This window comes from Penicillium canescens, assembly GCF_028828765.1.
Source record: "Penicillium canescens strain IBT 15451 chromosome Unknown utg000005l_segment0_segment0, whole genome shotgun sequence".
Taxonomy (NCBI): Eukaryota; Fungi; Ascomycota; class Eurotiomycetes; order Eurotiales; family Aspergillaceae; genus Penicillium; species Penicillium canescens.
The window spans coordinates 1,124,059-1,140,761 of NW_026703967.1; the positions used below are offsets into that span (position 1 = coordinate 1,124,059).

Sequence of the window (16,703 nt, forward strand, 5' to 3'; positions counted from 1 at the left end):
CAAGATTTGGCAGAAGATGGACATGCGACATGCGACAGGTCAAGGTCAGCTTCTGTCGAGTGGCGGGGGTGGCCATATGGACGGTGACTGGCCAGCGATGAAACAGGCCAGTGAGCAGAGTTTGAAGAGAAATCAACAGGCGCCAAACAGTCGGTCCGCGACAAGCCTTGGCCAGCGACTGGCCGTTTGAAATTAGAGCCCTTGCCTGGTCGAGGGCCAATCTGCTGCTGGTGTTGGGCTTAGGTGGGGACTCAGGAGGTGTGGATGTGTAGAGTGAATACTGTCTGCTCGCCACAGCACATCCCTCTTAGCGCCCACATCATCCGAAAGTCCTGGTAACTCGCGGAGATCTCACCCGAATTGAGGTTCGTGAAACACGCCGGTCATAAGCTCCGCTCTGGTCAAGCCACACTGTAATTGTGAGATCCCCGGTTATCGCAGGGGAAGAAGTCTTGGCGCCCCGGCGGACTTCATCTATATCAGACCTTCATCTCCCACAATGGGGAATCTCCTTCCGAGGACTCCGCTTTGGTCAACAAACGACCTCCGGGTTACTTGTCCAGCTCTGTCAAAGTGGCTTTGCGCCCGAAACATTGGAAATAATCATTTGATATTCCATAGGTCAACTGCATCCTGCTGGCCTATATCTACACAGGTCATCCTCCCGCGTTGGCGCCGGCCTTCTGCCATTTTGTTACATGATGTCTTATCTGAGTCCCAGATAAAGTGATGTTTGCTTTAGGTTGAATGTCCGAGGACTCAGGCTGCCAAATTGTTGGCACCATGGTCTAGATCCTGAGCCAGGTCATAGTTTAGACATACACTGCCGGTGAAAATCTCCAGGGCAAAAAAAAAAAAAAAAAAAAACTCCAATTCAGGCCAAGGGTATCAAAAGAATAAAGGGCCAAAACACCGGTTTGCCAAAAAAACAAGAACAAGAAGATCATATCCACCGTTCCCTTCAAATGAAATGAACCAAGATCGCCTTCATATTCGGACAATCTCGGCCATGTGGACATCCAAACGCTCACAATTTTTAACAAGAGGCCCATCCACAAAGTAAATAATGATAGACGCCACAACCATGGGACAGCGACGAGCTTGGGTGTTCCTGACCTCTCTTCCCGTTGAGGTAGTCTATAACGGGTCCAACTAGAACGATTTCAGAAAGCCCAGGCGGCCCCGCTCACAGGAAACTGAGCTCATCGTCACTGTCCTCGTCCTGGGAGCAGGGGATAACCGGTTGGGAGGTCGGTCGCCGAACACTTCTAGACAGGGGTGGAATGGGAGAGCGCGCAGGCCTTCGTCTCTCCACTGTGCGATGGATTTGCTTCTCACCCCGCTCCAATGCGGGTCGAGGTGCATCCTGCCGTGTGCGAGTTTCTCGGTTATTGATGATCACAACTTCGACCTTGTTGCCTTGCTTTGCAGGGGGCATTCGCATATTGACATTGCGCCTTTCTCGTAGGGCCATACGGCGAGAGACTGGTTCCACTGTAAAGTTGTATCTATTAGGCGAAGGCGACCATCTTTGTTCGCTACTCTCCTCATTATCGAACACGATAAATGGAGCAGGTCGTTGTCGTTTTCTGGGCGGAAGCTGCACGGAATCCGTGTCTTCGAATGTTCGCTTGGGGGCCATCGGAAGAGGGGCGGCCACCGATGAAGGAGATGAGGTCACACTCGAGATATAGTCTGCAAAGCTATCAGTGCTAGATGAGCTGCTGTCCTCAGAGCAAGGAATACAGTGTACTGGGCTTGATAGCATCCGCATAAACGGCCTTGAGGACTTTTGCACTAGAATGGGCTTTGCCTTGGTTACTGGCGTACATGCCACCCACTCGTCTATGCTCTCTTCCCAACGGAACAAGCTCCTGTTCTGTGTAGACTCCTCAAATTCGGAGTTTTCTTCAGAGCCTTCCTCAGATTCCTTTTGGCTTTGGATTGTGACAACCGTCTCTTGAGCCCCGATTGCCCAAACATGGTCTTCGGGATCATCCGTGGCCTCTGCAAATACCATGGCCGATTCTGCAGCAACTTGTCCAAGGAAGGAAGACAGGCCTGGCCTATCCGCCAAGCGGGAAAGTTGGTAAATCATGCAACGTATATCTTCGCTCACACGGTCATGCTCGGTTTCTGTGCCGGTCTTGAAGCAACGAAATGCCTGCTTCACAAAAAATGCCATCTCTTTAATCATGTCTGTGCGAGACACAATGGTCCGCGCACATTCATCAATACTGGTTGTTGACGGTATCATGTAAGGGGTATCATCAGACAGAATTGTGTCATTGCACTGTACAATGCTGGTTCCTAGTAAGATACAGCCGCGCCGTAATAATTGATGGGGTGTAAGATCCGGCCGCTGAGAGAGAGGCTTTAAGTCCATGTCTCGTTGTAGAGCAAGTGTGATGTAGCGGATAATATGGCCTGGCTTTGTTCCATTCGAGCGTTCAGTGTCATCGCTGGCACGAGACCGCGAGATATGCATACCACACATCGCCGCCATGAGGCTTATGACATGATTGCTCAGCGCTTCCTCGACTTGCAAGGGGCAGGTTTGCGCAAGATGCGGGTTTTGCCATGCTCTTATGGAAGAAGCCCTGGTATCACGGGAACGGGCACTCTTGGTTTTGCGTCTCGTTGGGAACCTTTGAGAAGACTGAGCAGCAGTAACGGAACGCACATCGCTCGCTGAGAGAATGACAGCTTCTATCAGCCTTGAGGCCGCATCACAGTCATCATCTTGCTTCGAAAACGATATCGTCGCTCGTGTCACCCAGACGGTCCATGGCTTGGTCGCCATCCATTCAGGAGGCAACACACCCCGTGAAAGAAGCTTTGCAAGTTCATCGAAAATGAAAGACCGAGGGGCAACCCCATGGTGCGCATATTTGCGCAATAATCGAACCGGGTCACCAGAAGAACTAGGTTGATCTGGAGACTTCAAGGCATTTGGGTATGGATAGGTGGTGCGTGTGGAAAGAATTGTAGAAAGTAGAGATTGACAAGCATCAGGAGCGCAAGAGTGGCACTTCTCAATCAATGCACAGGCAATTGCATCTGTCACCCAATGATTCTGTATCATCGAAGCAACTAAATAGATACCCTGCGCGCGAACGGCCTCACGGAGCGGCTTCCACCCGGAACCATGAGGCGCATAAAATGTTTCTAATTCTGTAAAGTATGCATCGCACATATCTTCATCTCCATCTTCGTCCAGCTCGTCTTGTGCTTTCTGTTCGATAGCGATGAACTCGGGCAGACGTCGCACCAGCATGGACATCAAAGATCGGGCTCCGCGATTGACCTTTTCTGCCACGGGATTCGCTTCGCGCTTGGATATTTGAGTATTGAACAGGAAGTTTTGGAAAACACGGTCGAGATTGTGGGCTATGTCGGCGAAGGTCGGATCGCCAGATTCGTCAAGCAATTCCTGCCAAGGGCTCTTGTACAGCGAGTATCGGTCACGAAATGCTTGCTGCTGTGCAGGATGGGGTATAGGCTTCGATCGGTCAACGGAGCCTTGCGACTGTGCGCTCGAGGGCATCTCCCATCGCCTTCCAGTGATTAGTGGTGTCGCGAGCTCGATGGCGCCGGGCAGGGTGCGCGGCGCTTCTGGGCTTTGAAGCGATAGTCTGTTGCACCTCTTTCCACCATTTCCCTCGCCTCTGGATGAGTATTTGTGTCTCGCGCGGCGCCGTTCCGGCTTTTTCCCTGGAACCCAGACTGGATCATTGTCGTCTGCCTCGGAAGTTGAAAAAATGTCCCCGCGATCTGTTTTCTGCCCTGTGTCCACTGCCGGCTTTTCCTGTGCTGCCTCTTGTTGCCTCGACTCGGTTGCGATCATGGATAGCGTTTTTTGGTGCTTTTCGATTCGACGGCAGATGGAGGTCAGAGGGCGCAGTACACGGTTTGCCCATCTTGCTGTAGATTGGAGGTCTTCCATGGGGAAGAAAGGATAATGATATCTGCCAAAAGCATACAACTGTAGAAGAATCAGCATTGTCCCCAAGGTTGTGGTCTGTCGGGTCGCATTGCACTAACCACACCGTACGAAATAGCCCCTTAGTTATACATGGTAAGAGGGAGAAGTAGCAATAGACACTCAGCAAGTATTTCTTGCTTCCAAGAAATATTCCAATGAGGTAAGGTATGAAGAGATACAGTGCGCGTTAAGTGGATGCATGACAACATTGAAAGACACGGACAAAGTAAACAAACATTGCCCAAAGCGGTAAGGCGGATCGGTACACATTTTGCCTACTGCGCAAATATGCGTCCTGATCTAGAAAGCCTTGTCTTGAATTATATTATATAGAGCCATGTATGAACTTATTGGATTCTACCCAGAAAGAGAATTGAGCCAGGTCGTAAAAACCCCATGCAAAATACAAATACATACCACCGTATAATGCACCAGATGAGGCGACATAAAACAACCGAATCCTTTTTCATGCACTGCCCGAGAGACAACCCAACTTGGCAGATCAAGACATCAAAAAAAGAGAGGAGAGAGATCTAAATAAAATACAACAAGTCTTTTTCGCTCATCAAGCCTGCCCACAGTTCCCCAAAATGACAATGGATATAGAGATAGTAACTTATTTGACTGTTAACACATGTAATGACCAAGAAATTAAAGGCGGGAACCAAATGACGCAGTCCGGTTAGTCTAGGAGACAATTTTAAGCCTTAGGGGTCTGCTTGGAGCCGCGGAGCTTGGGGTTGCTGGTGGCAGCACGCTTCTTCTGCTTTGAGCGCGAAGAGCTGCCGGCATCACCACCCTCGATGAACTTCAAAAGCTCATCGATGTTCCGCGAGTCAAGACCGGAGGCAGAAGGCTGGGCAGCACCAGTGACGTCGGGCGCGACCTGGCCGACCTGGGGCTGAACGCGGGTGCCCATGGTGGACACACGGGGGTTCATGTTGATGCGGCGCAGACGACGAGCCTGGATGTCCTTGGCGTGCTTGGCGATAGAGACAGCGTTCTGAGTGAGCTGCTCGAGCCACGTCTCAGCCTCCTTGGTGTTGCGGTCTTCGGGACCAAGCTGGGCAAGGAAGATGTTGTAGGCCTCACGCATCTTACCTACAGCGGCCTTGGAGTCCTGGTCCAGAGCAAGGGCCTGGGCCAGCTGGAAGAGGATGGTGGCAGTGTTGATGGAGTCCTTGCCGAACAGATCTTCGCAGACGGAGAGGGAAGCCTCGAACCACTTGCGGGAGTCATTGTACTGCTTAAGGTGTTGCAGCATAACGGCGGCGTTGTTCATCGTTGTGATGGAGTCGGGGTGGTTAGCACCGTAGATGATCTTCCAGATATCCATGGCGTGCTTGATGTACACCAGAGCGGTCTTGGTGTTGCCAGAGGCATGTTCAAACAGACTCAAGTTGAGGTAGCTCAAGATGGTGTCAGCAGAGTCCACACCCATGGTGCGCTCAGTGACGATGACGGCCTTGCGAGCAAGCTCAACGGCAGCCTCCTTCTCGTCGGTCTGGTAGTACAGCATGGAAAGCTGGTGGTAGAGCTTGGCAACCTCGGGGTGCAGGATACCGTAGATCTGCTCGTGCAGAGACAGAGACTCCAGAATGAGCTCCTGGCCCAACTGCTTCTGGTTCTGCATAAGAGAGATACGGCCGGCCTCCAGGGCCTCCTCGGCTAAAGCGCTACGGGGAGCAGCATCGCGGACCAAAGGCACAATGTTAAGGATGTCGTCAGCGGTGAAGGTGACAGCGAGCTTGGCGGGGGCAGGGGCGCGAGTGGGAGATTTGGCGTCACCACCCTTCTTCTTGTTGCCCTTCTTCTTGGGTTCCTCGCGGTTAGTGCCGTTGGAGGTGGGTACGGGGACCACCACTTCCTTGACCTGGTCCTTGCTGAAGGGGTAATCACGGGCACCAAGCTGGAGACCCAGCTTGATGGAGATATCTCGCAGAAGCTGCAAGTGTCTCAAGGTGTTGGCCCAGCCGTTCTCCAGGGAGAAGCGGAAGCGGATGGTGACCTGCTTCTCGATCTCGGCGCGGAGAGACTCGGGTGTAACCTTCTCGAAGGAGAGGTCGCCCTCGGGGAAGATCTCACGCAGGGATTCGTCAATCTCAGCCTTGGGAGTAGCGTTGACGGCGGAACCGAGGAGACAGTTCAGCAAGTGAGAGATGCAGGGAGCAACGAAAGGAGCAGGAACATTGCTGAGGTAGCGGTTGGCGACGTGCTTGAAGGCACGAGTAATCATCTCCTGAATGAGGAGGGTGGACAGAGCCTGCAGGCGAGGCCCCTTCTCGTTGGACTGCTGAGCCAACCTTCCGAGGTAGCGCAAGTTGATACCGCGCTTGTGCAGTAGCTGGGTCAGCGATTGGCCGTCCATGGGGAAGCCAACATCGCCGTCGTGCAGGTCCTTAAGTAGGTCGGGAATAACCTTAGACCGCAGATAGTCACAGGCGTCACGGACCTCCTTCTCATCCTGGGCCCACTGCTCCTTCTCCTCTTTGGTCTGGGGGACCTGACCGCTGAAGACATCGGGGTTGAGAGCCAAGTTGAATCCGGAGATGTCAACACGCTCCTGGTCGGCGGCGGTCTCCTCCTCGGTCTTGCCCTCCTCCTTGGGGGCCTCGGCGGCAGCAGCACGACGGCGCTCTACCTCTGCCTTGACGTACTGGCTCATCTTGTGGCGCCAGTAGGACTCAACCAATTCAAGTCTGAGAACGGACATGCGGTGAGGGTAGACATCGCTGCCATCCTCCTGCTGCCACTCGGCATCCATAGGAGCCACGCGGTACAGATCCAAGACGTACTTACGGCCATCAGTGCCGAGAAGACCCTTGGTCTCAACGCTGCCCTCGAGATCGTGGCGCTTGTTGTCCTTGTCCCATACGGGGTGAGACTTGATACGCAGAGCTTTGGAGAGCTTCTCGAAGACGGGAACAAAATCGGAGTGAGTAGCCACAACCTCCTTGCCCTCAACACCACCGTAGTCGATCTGGTGCTCACCGGGCTCGCGCTGCTTGAAGATACCAGGGACAATGCTCTGGCCAACAATACGCTTGCCAAGGTAGTCGACAACCACGGTTCCAGGGGTGAAGAGTCCATCGATATCGAGCTGGTTGACAGCCTTAATTCCGAGGACATCCTTGCCAACAGCCACGCGTGCGGCCTCGTCACCACCCTCGGAAGTGAAAGTGCCAACGCCATCAGCACCGAAGGAGTAGAAGATGTTGTTGTAGACAAAGATTTGGGCGTCCCGCGCCTCAGTGGGGTTCAGAGGAGCAACCTCGCCCCGGGCAACCAGAACGGCACCGCGAGCAGCGGCTTCGTTGTAATCGGCGAACAGCTTGGAAGTCAGACGTTCGCGGAACACACGGTCCTGAACAGTGTCGCGGGGCAGCTCGCGTGTAGTCTGGAACTCCTCATTCCAGTCACGCAGAGTCTCGGCATTATCAACGCCAGAGATCAGGTAGTTCTCCTGAGAACGAGTGATATCGGGCTGGTGAGCGGTTAAGCTGGAAGTAGAGGGGGAAATAAGCCATGGGCTGTTAGGAATGGCGTTCTGGAAGGGGAAGGTGGTCAGGAGATCCTTCTCGTTGTTGTACTCCTGCAGAGCTTTGAAGGACTCGTCAAAAGAAGGAGAGATGTGGGAGATCAGAGTGAGCAACGAGTGGGCGCTGCCCTTCTTGTCCTTGGGCATGGGCTTAGGGAAGGGATCGAATCTGGTGTTTGAGCACTTGTTCACGAAAAAGCCGGACACGTGAGCAGTGATCTGGAACTGTTCGCCTTCGTTGGTGGTAACCAAAAGGTAGAGCAGGTGGCCCTTCTGGCGGAGGTTATAGGGAACGGGGTTCCATGAAGACAAAGAGATAGACTTCACTGTCTTAGGAAGAGGAGCCTGCGCGGTAGGCAGGATGGTCTGCAGTGATGAAACTCCGGTCAAGTCGTATTTGGAAAGCGAGTGCTCCTTCTCCGAGGCATTGGCCTTCACGGCGTCCGCAGAGATGGCGTCATGCAGCGAGAGACCAGCGGAGATACCGTGGAGGTTATCAACCCGGTCACCAGAAGCACCAATCAGCTCTCTGATGCGGACGACATGCATGCGAGCCTCCTTCTCGGTGTAGGGGTCCTCAACCAGGACGATCTCGGAGTCGGCCTGAAGGTCCGGCACCTCGGACAACTCAACAAAGTCGTTGATACGGCTGCCGTTGAATTCAAGGTGGAAGCAAGTGTATTGGAAGGTACCCGGTAGCTCGACAATAGATTGGCGGACATCCTGCACCTGTTCTTGGCTGGACACCTGTAGAAAGAAAAGAGTCAAACATACATTCCTGGATCTTCTTGAATATTGCACCCACCATCACTTGAATCTTATACGGAGCATGAGGAAGCTTCACAGAGATCTGGAAAAGACCTGAAGTCGAGTTAGAGAGCCTTTACACTGTCTCAGTGGTTACCCGACATACCGCCAGCGTTGTCCTCCTCCACGCCCTCGGGGGCGTTGCCATTGGTAACTTCCTGAGAAGTCTGGGGAGCCTCTGTTCCTCCGTTAGCATGTGTGTCCTGCATCTAGGTTTACCGAAACCTGGGCTGTTTTCCGATGGCCGTGAGGGCCTCGAGCTTCAGGGCTAACACACACACCTTTCGAGTGCTCCAACTCCCCATTGGTCTGCGCCATTATGTCGAATTGGTGAAAAAAGAAGCTTCGACAAAGAATAAATGCCACAAACCCCTATCCCACAACCGTCACGCGGATGGGACAAAAGTTCGGAAAAATGGGTCGGGAAAAAAAGAGGTTAAGGCCTGCGGGGAATCGGCAGGAAACAAAATCTTAGTATGATACAAGGAAAAAGGGCAATGGGCAAGAAACAAAAACCCCGTACCCCAGAAAGTTGAATAGGATGCTAAGACGGTGAAACAGGGAAACCGGAGAGAAAATTTCGCGGATGCGGCATACCCTCGGAAGTGCTCGGGCGGTGGGTTCGGGGAAGACGCGGAGAGTGCCTTTTCTCCACTCTACAGTTGGGATTTTGTAAATGGCCTTGCTATTTAGATCGGTAAAAGTGTAGTATAACTGAGGTAACGGGGTGGTGGTAGTATTAGTATATAATTTCCATTGTCTCGTTGACAAACTCATAGATTATAGTATTTAGTGTCTTGCTGCCTCAGGTGTCTATGTTTTTGTCCACGTCGACATACATTGGCGATCGAGTAACTTACACCGTGGCATCTTGCCGTAGCAAAAACTTGTCAATGTTTGACTCAGGCTGGTTTTTATATGCCTCTTGGAAATGCATGACTGCTCGTGTCGTGAATCAGTTCAAGTTGAAGCTGTTTGGGGACGTTGTTGACGTATATATAAGGAGAAACATAACACAAGGATACTACGTCACTGACAAGCTACATCTACCCCCGTAACGCGGATGCATTACCACTGTTACTACTTCGATCTGGCTCCCCAGCGCACCGAGAAGGGTTTCACTCGCCCAAATGTACAGACTTTCTCACTTGCAGCTTTGTTGGGGCTGAAGACCAACGAGTTTGACGCACCAAAAGAACCAAAATGCTGCATGAGGGAATCCAAATCAAAGAGCCACAGGTGCACAATAATTGTCCATTATAACATCAAAGAAGCTCATATCATACATATTGAAGCCAATATACAGATGATCAGAGCGTAGCCGAATCGACACGCCAAGCCTTCCCCATCCCTGGTTCATCGAGGCTGAGGCCGGAGTCCACCTCTCGACTAAGCCACACTCTTCATTCGTATTCTGACTTGTTTCTTGATCCTTCAGCCTCTCTTTCAACTTCATTCTTTTCATTTCCAGCTCTCAGCTGAGTCTCTCGTTTCTCTTTTAACGACGCGTCATCCTCTGGAGTGACCTTGTGAACTCATTTTCCCAATACACTCCTTATATCATTACGCTTTGGATTGCGGTTTATCACCGAATTCTGTGAGCCTCGTTGGAGACCTCACGCCTCAGAGCACTCCATACACACGCCAAGACGGACCAGGATGCTATGGAACCGACTTGCACAACCGGCAAGGGGCTATGCCCGGCGGGGCCTGCCAAGACTTCGGTTTAATAACCGTGTTGTGGTGTATACACCGAAGCGGTTCAACTCAAACCCTCAGAACACCGGGCAATATACCCCGGACCCTACCGACCAGCCTGATTCAGATGAGGGCAAAGGCCAAAGCCATGGTCGCAATGGCGACTCAGACCCTAACTTGAAATCTACGATTCTCAAGATGCTTGAAACCGCGGCAACCACTGCGGCATCGATTTTCATCTTAGGGTAAGGATTCATCACACGAAGTATATGATATTGTGGCTAATATTTTCACAAGAGCGGCGGGTTATGGGTATCACCAGTACTACAAGTACTTGATCCTGGACAAGATGGACAATGCGTTCAAACCAGGTGATCCCGCCCTCGAGGTCGCAGGCGTTGTATCTGGGAAGCATCAGTACCAGCACGAGGAGCATTGGGTTATTCGCAATGAGCAACCCAAGGTTGACGATATTGTAGCCGGGCGAAGAACGGGCCACTACTACCTAATGATCGGCGAAAAGGGCACGGGAAAGACCTCGATGCTTCTAGAGGCCATGCGCAAGATCAATGGCAATAGCTGTGCGATGTTCGAAGCGCACGCCGATCTCGAGATTTTCCGCATCCGACTGGGTAAAGCCTTGGACTACGAATTCCATGAGGAGTAAGCTTTCACTATTATCAGCCACAAGCAAAAATACTGATAAAATTTTAGCTACATCGGCAGCCTTTTCAGCATCCGTGGGCCCAGGGACACTACTGCCCTTTTGGACATTGAACGTGCCTTCAACAAGTTGGAGAAAGTGGCACTCACCAGAAGACGCTCCGGCTCGTCTCCGCTGATCCTTATTATCAACAGCACTCATTTGGTCCGAGACGACCATGATGGACAGGATTTGCTAGAGATGATTCAGCAACGGGCGGAACAATGGGCTGCCAGCGGCCTTGTCACAACCAGTAAGGAGCCAGCAAGTACTTCATTCAACCTTTCTAACTCGCGTCGATTCCAGTCCTCAACAGCGATGATTATTGGGTTTATGAGCGCCTGAAGCGTTATGCAACCCGTATGGAAGTCATACCCGTGACCGACCTACCCAAGGACAAGGCGATGGCTGCGTTGAAGAAGTACCGCGAGCAGTATTGCAACCAGGTTCTCCCCTCATCGACTCTGGAGCAAGTCTACGACAAAGTGGGTGGTCGCCTGTCCTTCTTGAGCCGTGTCGCCAAATCCGACGATATGACCAAGACCTGCGACGACATTTGCCGTGCCGAGAAGACCTGGCTTCTCAACAAGTGTTGGATTCTCGGAGAGGAGATGGATGATGATGTGATGGACGAACAGAAGTTCTCCGTGAGTAATAACCACAGAGCCCCAACCTATTACGCAAACCAATCTAACTATAAACCAGTCTGCGGCTATGGTCCTTGCCAAAGCACTTGTAGACCTTGAGAAAGAGATGGAGCGAAACTATGATCCAGAAGGAGGCCACATCCTACCAGAGATCCCGCTCCACAAAGCGCGCGAGATCATGACCCGTGCCGACTTCATCCAATCTTACGATCATGAGAATATCTTCACCATCGACTCGCGAGCCATGGTGCGCGCCGATTCAGTGCCCATGCAACGCGCCTTCCGAGAGATTTGCGCCATCGAAAACTTCGATTCGCACCTGGATAGCACTCTGGAGCGTATTGGCGACATCGAGAGTCTTGGCCGTACTCGTGAGTTGACGATCAAGGACCTATGGAACAAGGGCAAGTACAGAGTAGTGGTGAAAGACAACCACGGACGTGAAAGTGGCACTGTGGAATTTGCCGTGGCAGAGACAGAGGAGGACTAATGCTTAGGGTTGTATACTTGGGGCCCCACTGTAAATTAGCAAACCCTGGAATTGTACTCCGTAAAATGACATCATCACGTGCTCACCGCTAGCACATTCCTTGCCATCTTTTTCTCGCTCTTGTGACTGCACTCAGTTCAGACTCAATTTCTGTATTGCAGTATTATCACAATCAGATCTGAAACCATGTCTCCCAAGAAGCGGACTGCATCGAGCACCACCACACGACCCACACGCGACCTCACGGCCGTGACGGAGTCCTCTCCGCTGACGTGCATTCCCTCTCTGGCGCGCTTTATCCTTGTCGTATTGAGCAGTCTGATCGTGAGCTCAATTCTGTTCACACTCACTTCCAGCCTGACTCTAGGTGATCTCGGGCCGATCAGTAAACACCTGGAAGAATGGTGGGAAGTGGGGGTCTTGGTCGGCTGGAGAGCTGTGGAAGTCGGGGTGGCCTGGGTGCTCGGGTTTGATGGTAAGCAAAGCTCTGCACCCCATTGCTATCTTGCAGTGCCCCTGCAGCCATACAGATAAATTACAGAGACTAACTTTGGGTATGATCGTGTGAAATAGGTCGCGATGTCGCATCGTTCCTCTTCTTGACCCACCTACCGATATACTCCCTCTTGTCCTGCTTCTATAACGTGCGCCCGACCTCAGCTCTGATCTCCTACGGGATCACAATCATATCGACGGCTCTTCCATTTGTCGTCCTGCGCCGGCCTTCGTCCGTCCACGATCTCTCCCACACGCCCTCTGGCGCAATTGCCAACCGAGGCATCTTGCAGGACAAGCTCACCACTTTCTTCACGAGCTTACTCGCAACCTCAATTTTCAGCATTGTGCTGTATATCAGCTACGCGTCCTGGCTTCCTGCGCAACTGGTCGTGCACTTCGAGAGTCTCCCGGATATTAGCGCCGCGCACGCTGGACCCGGCGGCCTGCCGGTGCTCCTCCTGACTCTCGCTCCTGCTGGTTGGGCCGCGCGTGACTTCCTGTTCGCCAGCTCTACTGGATACGCGATCAACGACGCTCAGTCGGCGAGCGCGAGCCGCGAAGGCGAATACTTGATTGCGGCTATTTACCGCAAGACCTGGGGCAAGCTATCTCCCAAGTCCAGAATCCTGGTTTCTCGGTCGATTATCCTTGCAGCTGGCATCCTACTCAACACCATTGTCCAAGTGGCTGGCACCATTCGTGATGTCTCTGTCGTAGGTGCTGCTACATGGGGATCCGTCTGGGCTGTTTCGGCGCTTGTTACAGGAATAAGCTTTGGCTGGATTGAAGCCGTGGATGGTGTATGATATTTGACATTGGATATTCTCGTGCAGGGTTTGATTTAGTGTTTCTTTGGTGCCTGGTGCCTGACCGGTGGGCGAAATGCACCATTTCAAGCGCCTTCTTTTTTGATGGAGCCCACGAATCTCGATGGCTTTTCGATGCTGCCGCAGTATACCATTATTCCAGGTTAATCACTTTCGTTCCTTTTCCCCTCCCTTTATATTATCATTCGGTGCTTGATGGTTTTCCGCTCGTCGATTACCCTTCAGATCATGTTTTAATAGGGCATCCTGAATATACGTTGCCGTTAAGTTTAATCAAAAGTCTATATCAACACTAATTATCTCCTGAATATCAATCGCTGCTCGCTATTATCTATCTTCTAGGGCAATCACAAACAAACACTGGTATATAGAAACAAAGCCACACCAAAAACACCAAAAGAAATCGAATAACAAAACGAACAGCACTCAATAATGAAGAGGCGGACCGCGATTCACCTCCAACCCATCAGCAGAACGATTCATTTCCAGCCCATCAGTAGAAGATCTCTCCCCCTTCGAGGAAATGGTCTTTCCACTAGGCAACAACCAACCAGGATGAAGCACATTAAAGACAGCCACCGAAACAATCATCATAGCACCATCAAGCGCAATAAAGTAACTTTCATGGGTAATAAGGTACCCCGACCAACCCTGCGACAACTCAATAGTCCGATAAATACTCCGAATATAGATGCAAACAATGGACAACACCATCGCAGCAAACAAAGGAATAACCGAGCCAGTAAGCGACTGCAGCAGCCGGCGACGCATCGTGCGACGGACAAAGTCAGCTGCGCAGAATACAAAGATGGTAATCGAGAACAGCTGGAAGACAATGCCGGCAACCATGATGTGCGTGCCTGGCGCGGTATCACCGTCAATCTTGCCGGCTTCTCCTGAGGCCATGCCGCCGCCGACGGCTTGAACGACCAGGGAGATTACGTCGCAGGTGCAGAAGATCCAGAGGTAGAGTTTTGGCTTTAGGATTGAGGATTCGTTGCCGAGGAGTTGGATGAAGCGGCCTAGGAGGATGTAGATGCCTGCTGTGTAGAAGGTTGGGGCTGGTGATTGTTAGATGGTGCTTGGATATTAGACAGGGATGTAGGTCTTACCGATGATGAGGGTGGAGATTTGCATTAGGAATGCGGTTGAGTTATATGGGCATTTGGATGACCAGGTACGGCCTGCCCAGCCGATGACTTCGACTGTTGCGGTTGTCAGTGATTTGTTGCGGGAGTTAGGGTTCGGTGTCACAGGTGACAATGAGACAATGTACGTACCCAAACATCCGATGCTGAACACGCTCGTCCACCATGTTCGCTTCCAAGTCATTTGGACTGTATGCATGATCATCGAGAGACCGAAGAGTGTGCAATAGGCGATGCCTGCTGCCAGCGTAGGAACGTATCCGTATGAGCTTTCCACACCATCGACAGGGGCGTGGCATCCAACTTCCAGCTGAAGTCTATCAGCCATATCGAAGGAAGTAAATAAACGTCGAAAAATGTATCGAAAGAAAAGACCGACGGTATATCTGTATTTGGATAGAGAGATTTAACGACGATGCTCTAAGCGGCTCAGTAGAGCTTTATAGACAACAAGACCAATTGCCTAGATCAGAGGAGCCCCAACGAAGGACAAGGAATCAGGCATCAATATTCAGAATCGAGAAGTATAAGTACGAGTCAGCATGGCTGAGCAGATACTAGCCCCCACCATCGGGGAAGAGCTTGCGAGGCCAAAGCCACGGGTTTATTAATGTACGTCTACTCCGTCCCAACTACCATGCTGAATTTACCGGGGAGAGACAAGTATAAGACCCGCACCGGAATAGCCAATCGCAAAACAGGAACCACGCGAGTTGAGACATATCCAACGGGTTGATAACCGGGATGGCTCTGTCTAGTTTAGTAAATGAAGCGAGAAGGCCGCAAAGACGTGGGAACCGCTAAATGCTTGACCGGAGTGTGGGAAATACATGGACCAGTCGTACATGGTATTGTCCTTGTGTATGGGAATATGACATCAAAGCCAAAGAAAAAGAGAAAAAATCCTTCAGATCTTATAGAGATTCGGGCCGAACTACGTGCGTTCTCGCAAGCTCATCCCTTTTGGGTTTAGCGTGGAGCGTTTCGCCGAGTCAGCCCTGGGATGATTTGACCTCAGACTTCCAGGTTATCTCCGATCCGAGAGCGAGGATCCAGAGAGAGCGTTGTTAGCGGCACTACCGACTTGGCTTTTGGGGGCTTTTTTAATATTCCGAAATCCGACGGCCAAATAGGCTTTTTGGCCCTATCCAACCAAACCTCGCTGAGGTGAGATCGTATTCATCATGCAACGAAGTTGCTACATGTACGTGATGGAGAGTGCATTCTCGAGAAATATTGAAATCTAGCCCTGGATCTGCCGGAATAACGGACCCTAGAGACAACCCAGGGCCGCAGTCTCGGATGACGGCGGATGTGCCAGCGGAAAAAGAAACGAGAACAAGATCCACCTACCGTGGTTATCTATTGCCGCTTAACTGGTACATACTATAGGCAATACGCTTTGATATAATTTTGAAGTTCTATTGGCCTTTTGTATAGATCTAAGCAATAACGTTATGGCCCTTGGAGCAAGGACATGTTAATAACTTTAGCTCCAGAAAACTAAAAACAAAAGCAATTCCAGCACGTTTTAAACACGTTGTTTTACGCGAAGTAATGCTTCTCTTTGTGAACAACAGATCGGCTTGCGCAGCGCACTTGATATACTTCGACCAAAACTTCAATAACCTCCAACCAGATAGGTTGTAGATTGATGGAATCATAGAGCCTTCTCCGCCCAACCACGACGCCGCGCATCAAGATGATACATCCTAACAAGGAGCCTGGAAAGAGAGAACTGACAATGTCGGAGCCACTCATGTAAACAACACAAAACGCAGCCTATACACACCCACTGCAACGAGATAACGATTCCATCGAGACCAATTCTCAACCCTCCTAGTCCAGACCCCGACCAACACAGATAGTCAGGCAGCTACTGTGACCAACGAAAGAAAAACCAAGCCTTGCCGTGGCGGTCCAGATATCAATACAGCGGACCTATCTGGTTGGACAAACGCACCATGTTCAGTGAGCCTCCTTCCACATAAAGCAAGACATTCAATTGCTCAGCATTCTGTTCCAGATTCCATTGAAATCTTCTGTACTCAGCAATGGAGTCGGGGAATTGGGTCAAGCGACTACGGGGAGTATACTCGAAAGCGAGGGTGATGTCATTTCATTGATATACGGGAGGAGCCGCGTTTCAGTTGTATGTGTGAGTCTAGGCCTGAGAGATAGAGATATTGTGTTCCTTAAATGCGGTAAACCCACACGGACTTTGTTTAGATACCCTCCAACCTCTCTCTACCGCCCTCGATGCCTAGATCACATCCAACAAGACCGACGTCACGGATACAGAGCAGATTTATACCCCTTCCAAACATATCTTACCGACTCTTTGATATCAACTGCGAGTGTG

At 51.2% G+C, this 16,703-nt stretch overlaps 5 protein-coding genes across 5 annotated transcripts; 2 read left to right on the forward strand and 3 right to left on the reverse strand.

Moving 5' to 3' along the window:
* Positions 1-1,186: 1,186 nt before the first annotated feature.
* On the reverse strand, positions 1,187-3,946 carry N7446_008017 (uncharacterized protein; the record flags this gene model as incomplete). The annotated part of the gene is made up of 1 exon (XM_058516762.1): positions 1,187-3,946. The coding sequence occupies one exon, from the start codon at positions 3,944-3,946 to the stop codon at positions 1,187-1,189; it is 2,760 nt and encodes a 919-aa protein (XP_058370408.1).
* A 739-nt stretch (positions 3,947-4,685) lies between these two features.
* Positions 4,686-8,648, reverse strand: N7446_008018 (translation initiation factor 3 subunit CLU1; the record flags this gene model as incomplete). Its single annotated transcript, XM_058516763.1, has 4 exons — positions 4,686-8,270; positions 8,329-8,384; positions 8,437-8,508; positions 8,612-8,648. 4 exons carry the CDS (start codon positions 8,646-8,648, stop codon positions 4,686-4,688), a joined length of 3,750 nt encoding a protein of 1,249 aa, XP_058370409.1.
* Positions 8,649-9,482: 834 nt separating this feature from the next.
* On the forward strand, positions 9,483-11,868 carry N7446_008019 (ATP-binding protein; the record flags this gene model as incomplete). The annotated part of the gene is made up of 6 exons (XM_058516764.1): positions 9,483-9,594; positions 9,652-10,273; positions 10,326-10,691; positions 10,743-10,984; positions 11,038-11,378; positions 11,437-11,868. Exons 2-6 carry the CDS (start codon positions 9,990-9,992, stop codon positions 11,866-11,868), a joined length of 1,665 nt encoding a protein of 554 aa, XP_058370410.1. The 5' UTR covers positions 9,483-9,594; positions 9,652-9,989.
* Positions 11,869-11,933: 65 nt separating this feature from the next.
* On the forward strand, positions 11,934-13,351 carry N7446_008020 (uncharacterized protein; the record flags this gene model as incomplete). Its single annotated transcript, XM_058516765.1, has 3 exons — positions 11,934-11,946; positions 12,005-12,343; positions 12,442-13,351. 3 exons carry the CDS (start codon positions 11,934-11,936, stop codon positions 13,170-13,172), a joined length of 1,083 nt encoding a protein of 360 aa, XP_058370411.1. The 3' UTR covers positions 13,173-13,351.
* Positions 13,352-13,379: 28 nt separating this feature from the next.
* N7446_008021 (RTA1 domain-containing protein) lies at positions 13,380-15,276 on the reverse strand. The gene is made up of 3 exons (XM_058516766.1): positions 14,474-15,276; positions 14,306-14,398; positions 13,380-14,254 (listed from the first exon to the last, which is right to left on the reverse strand). Exons 1-3 carry the CDS (start codon positions 14,667-14,669, stop codon positions 13,620-13,622), a joined length of 924 nt encoding a protein of 307 aa, XP_058370412.1. The 5' UTR covers positions 14,670-15,276; the 3' UTR covers positions 13,380-13,619.
* Positions 15,277-16,703: the final 1,427 nt, after the last annotated feature.

Bases quoted from the DNA above. Each gene is read 5' to 3' on its own strand.
- N7446_008021 (XM_058516766.1), bottom strand. From the start codon at position 14,669: ATGGCTGATAGACTTCAGCTGGAAGTTGGATGCCACGCCCCTGTCGAT. The intron at 14,399-14,473 runs GTACGTACATTG...CAACCGCAACAG, and splicing joins GTTCAGCATCGGATGTTTGG to TCGAAGTCATCGGCTGGGCA. The intron at 14,255-14,305 runs GTAAGACCTACA...AACAATCACCAG, and splicing joins AATCTCCACCCTCATCATCG to CCCCAACCTTCTACACAGCA.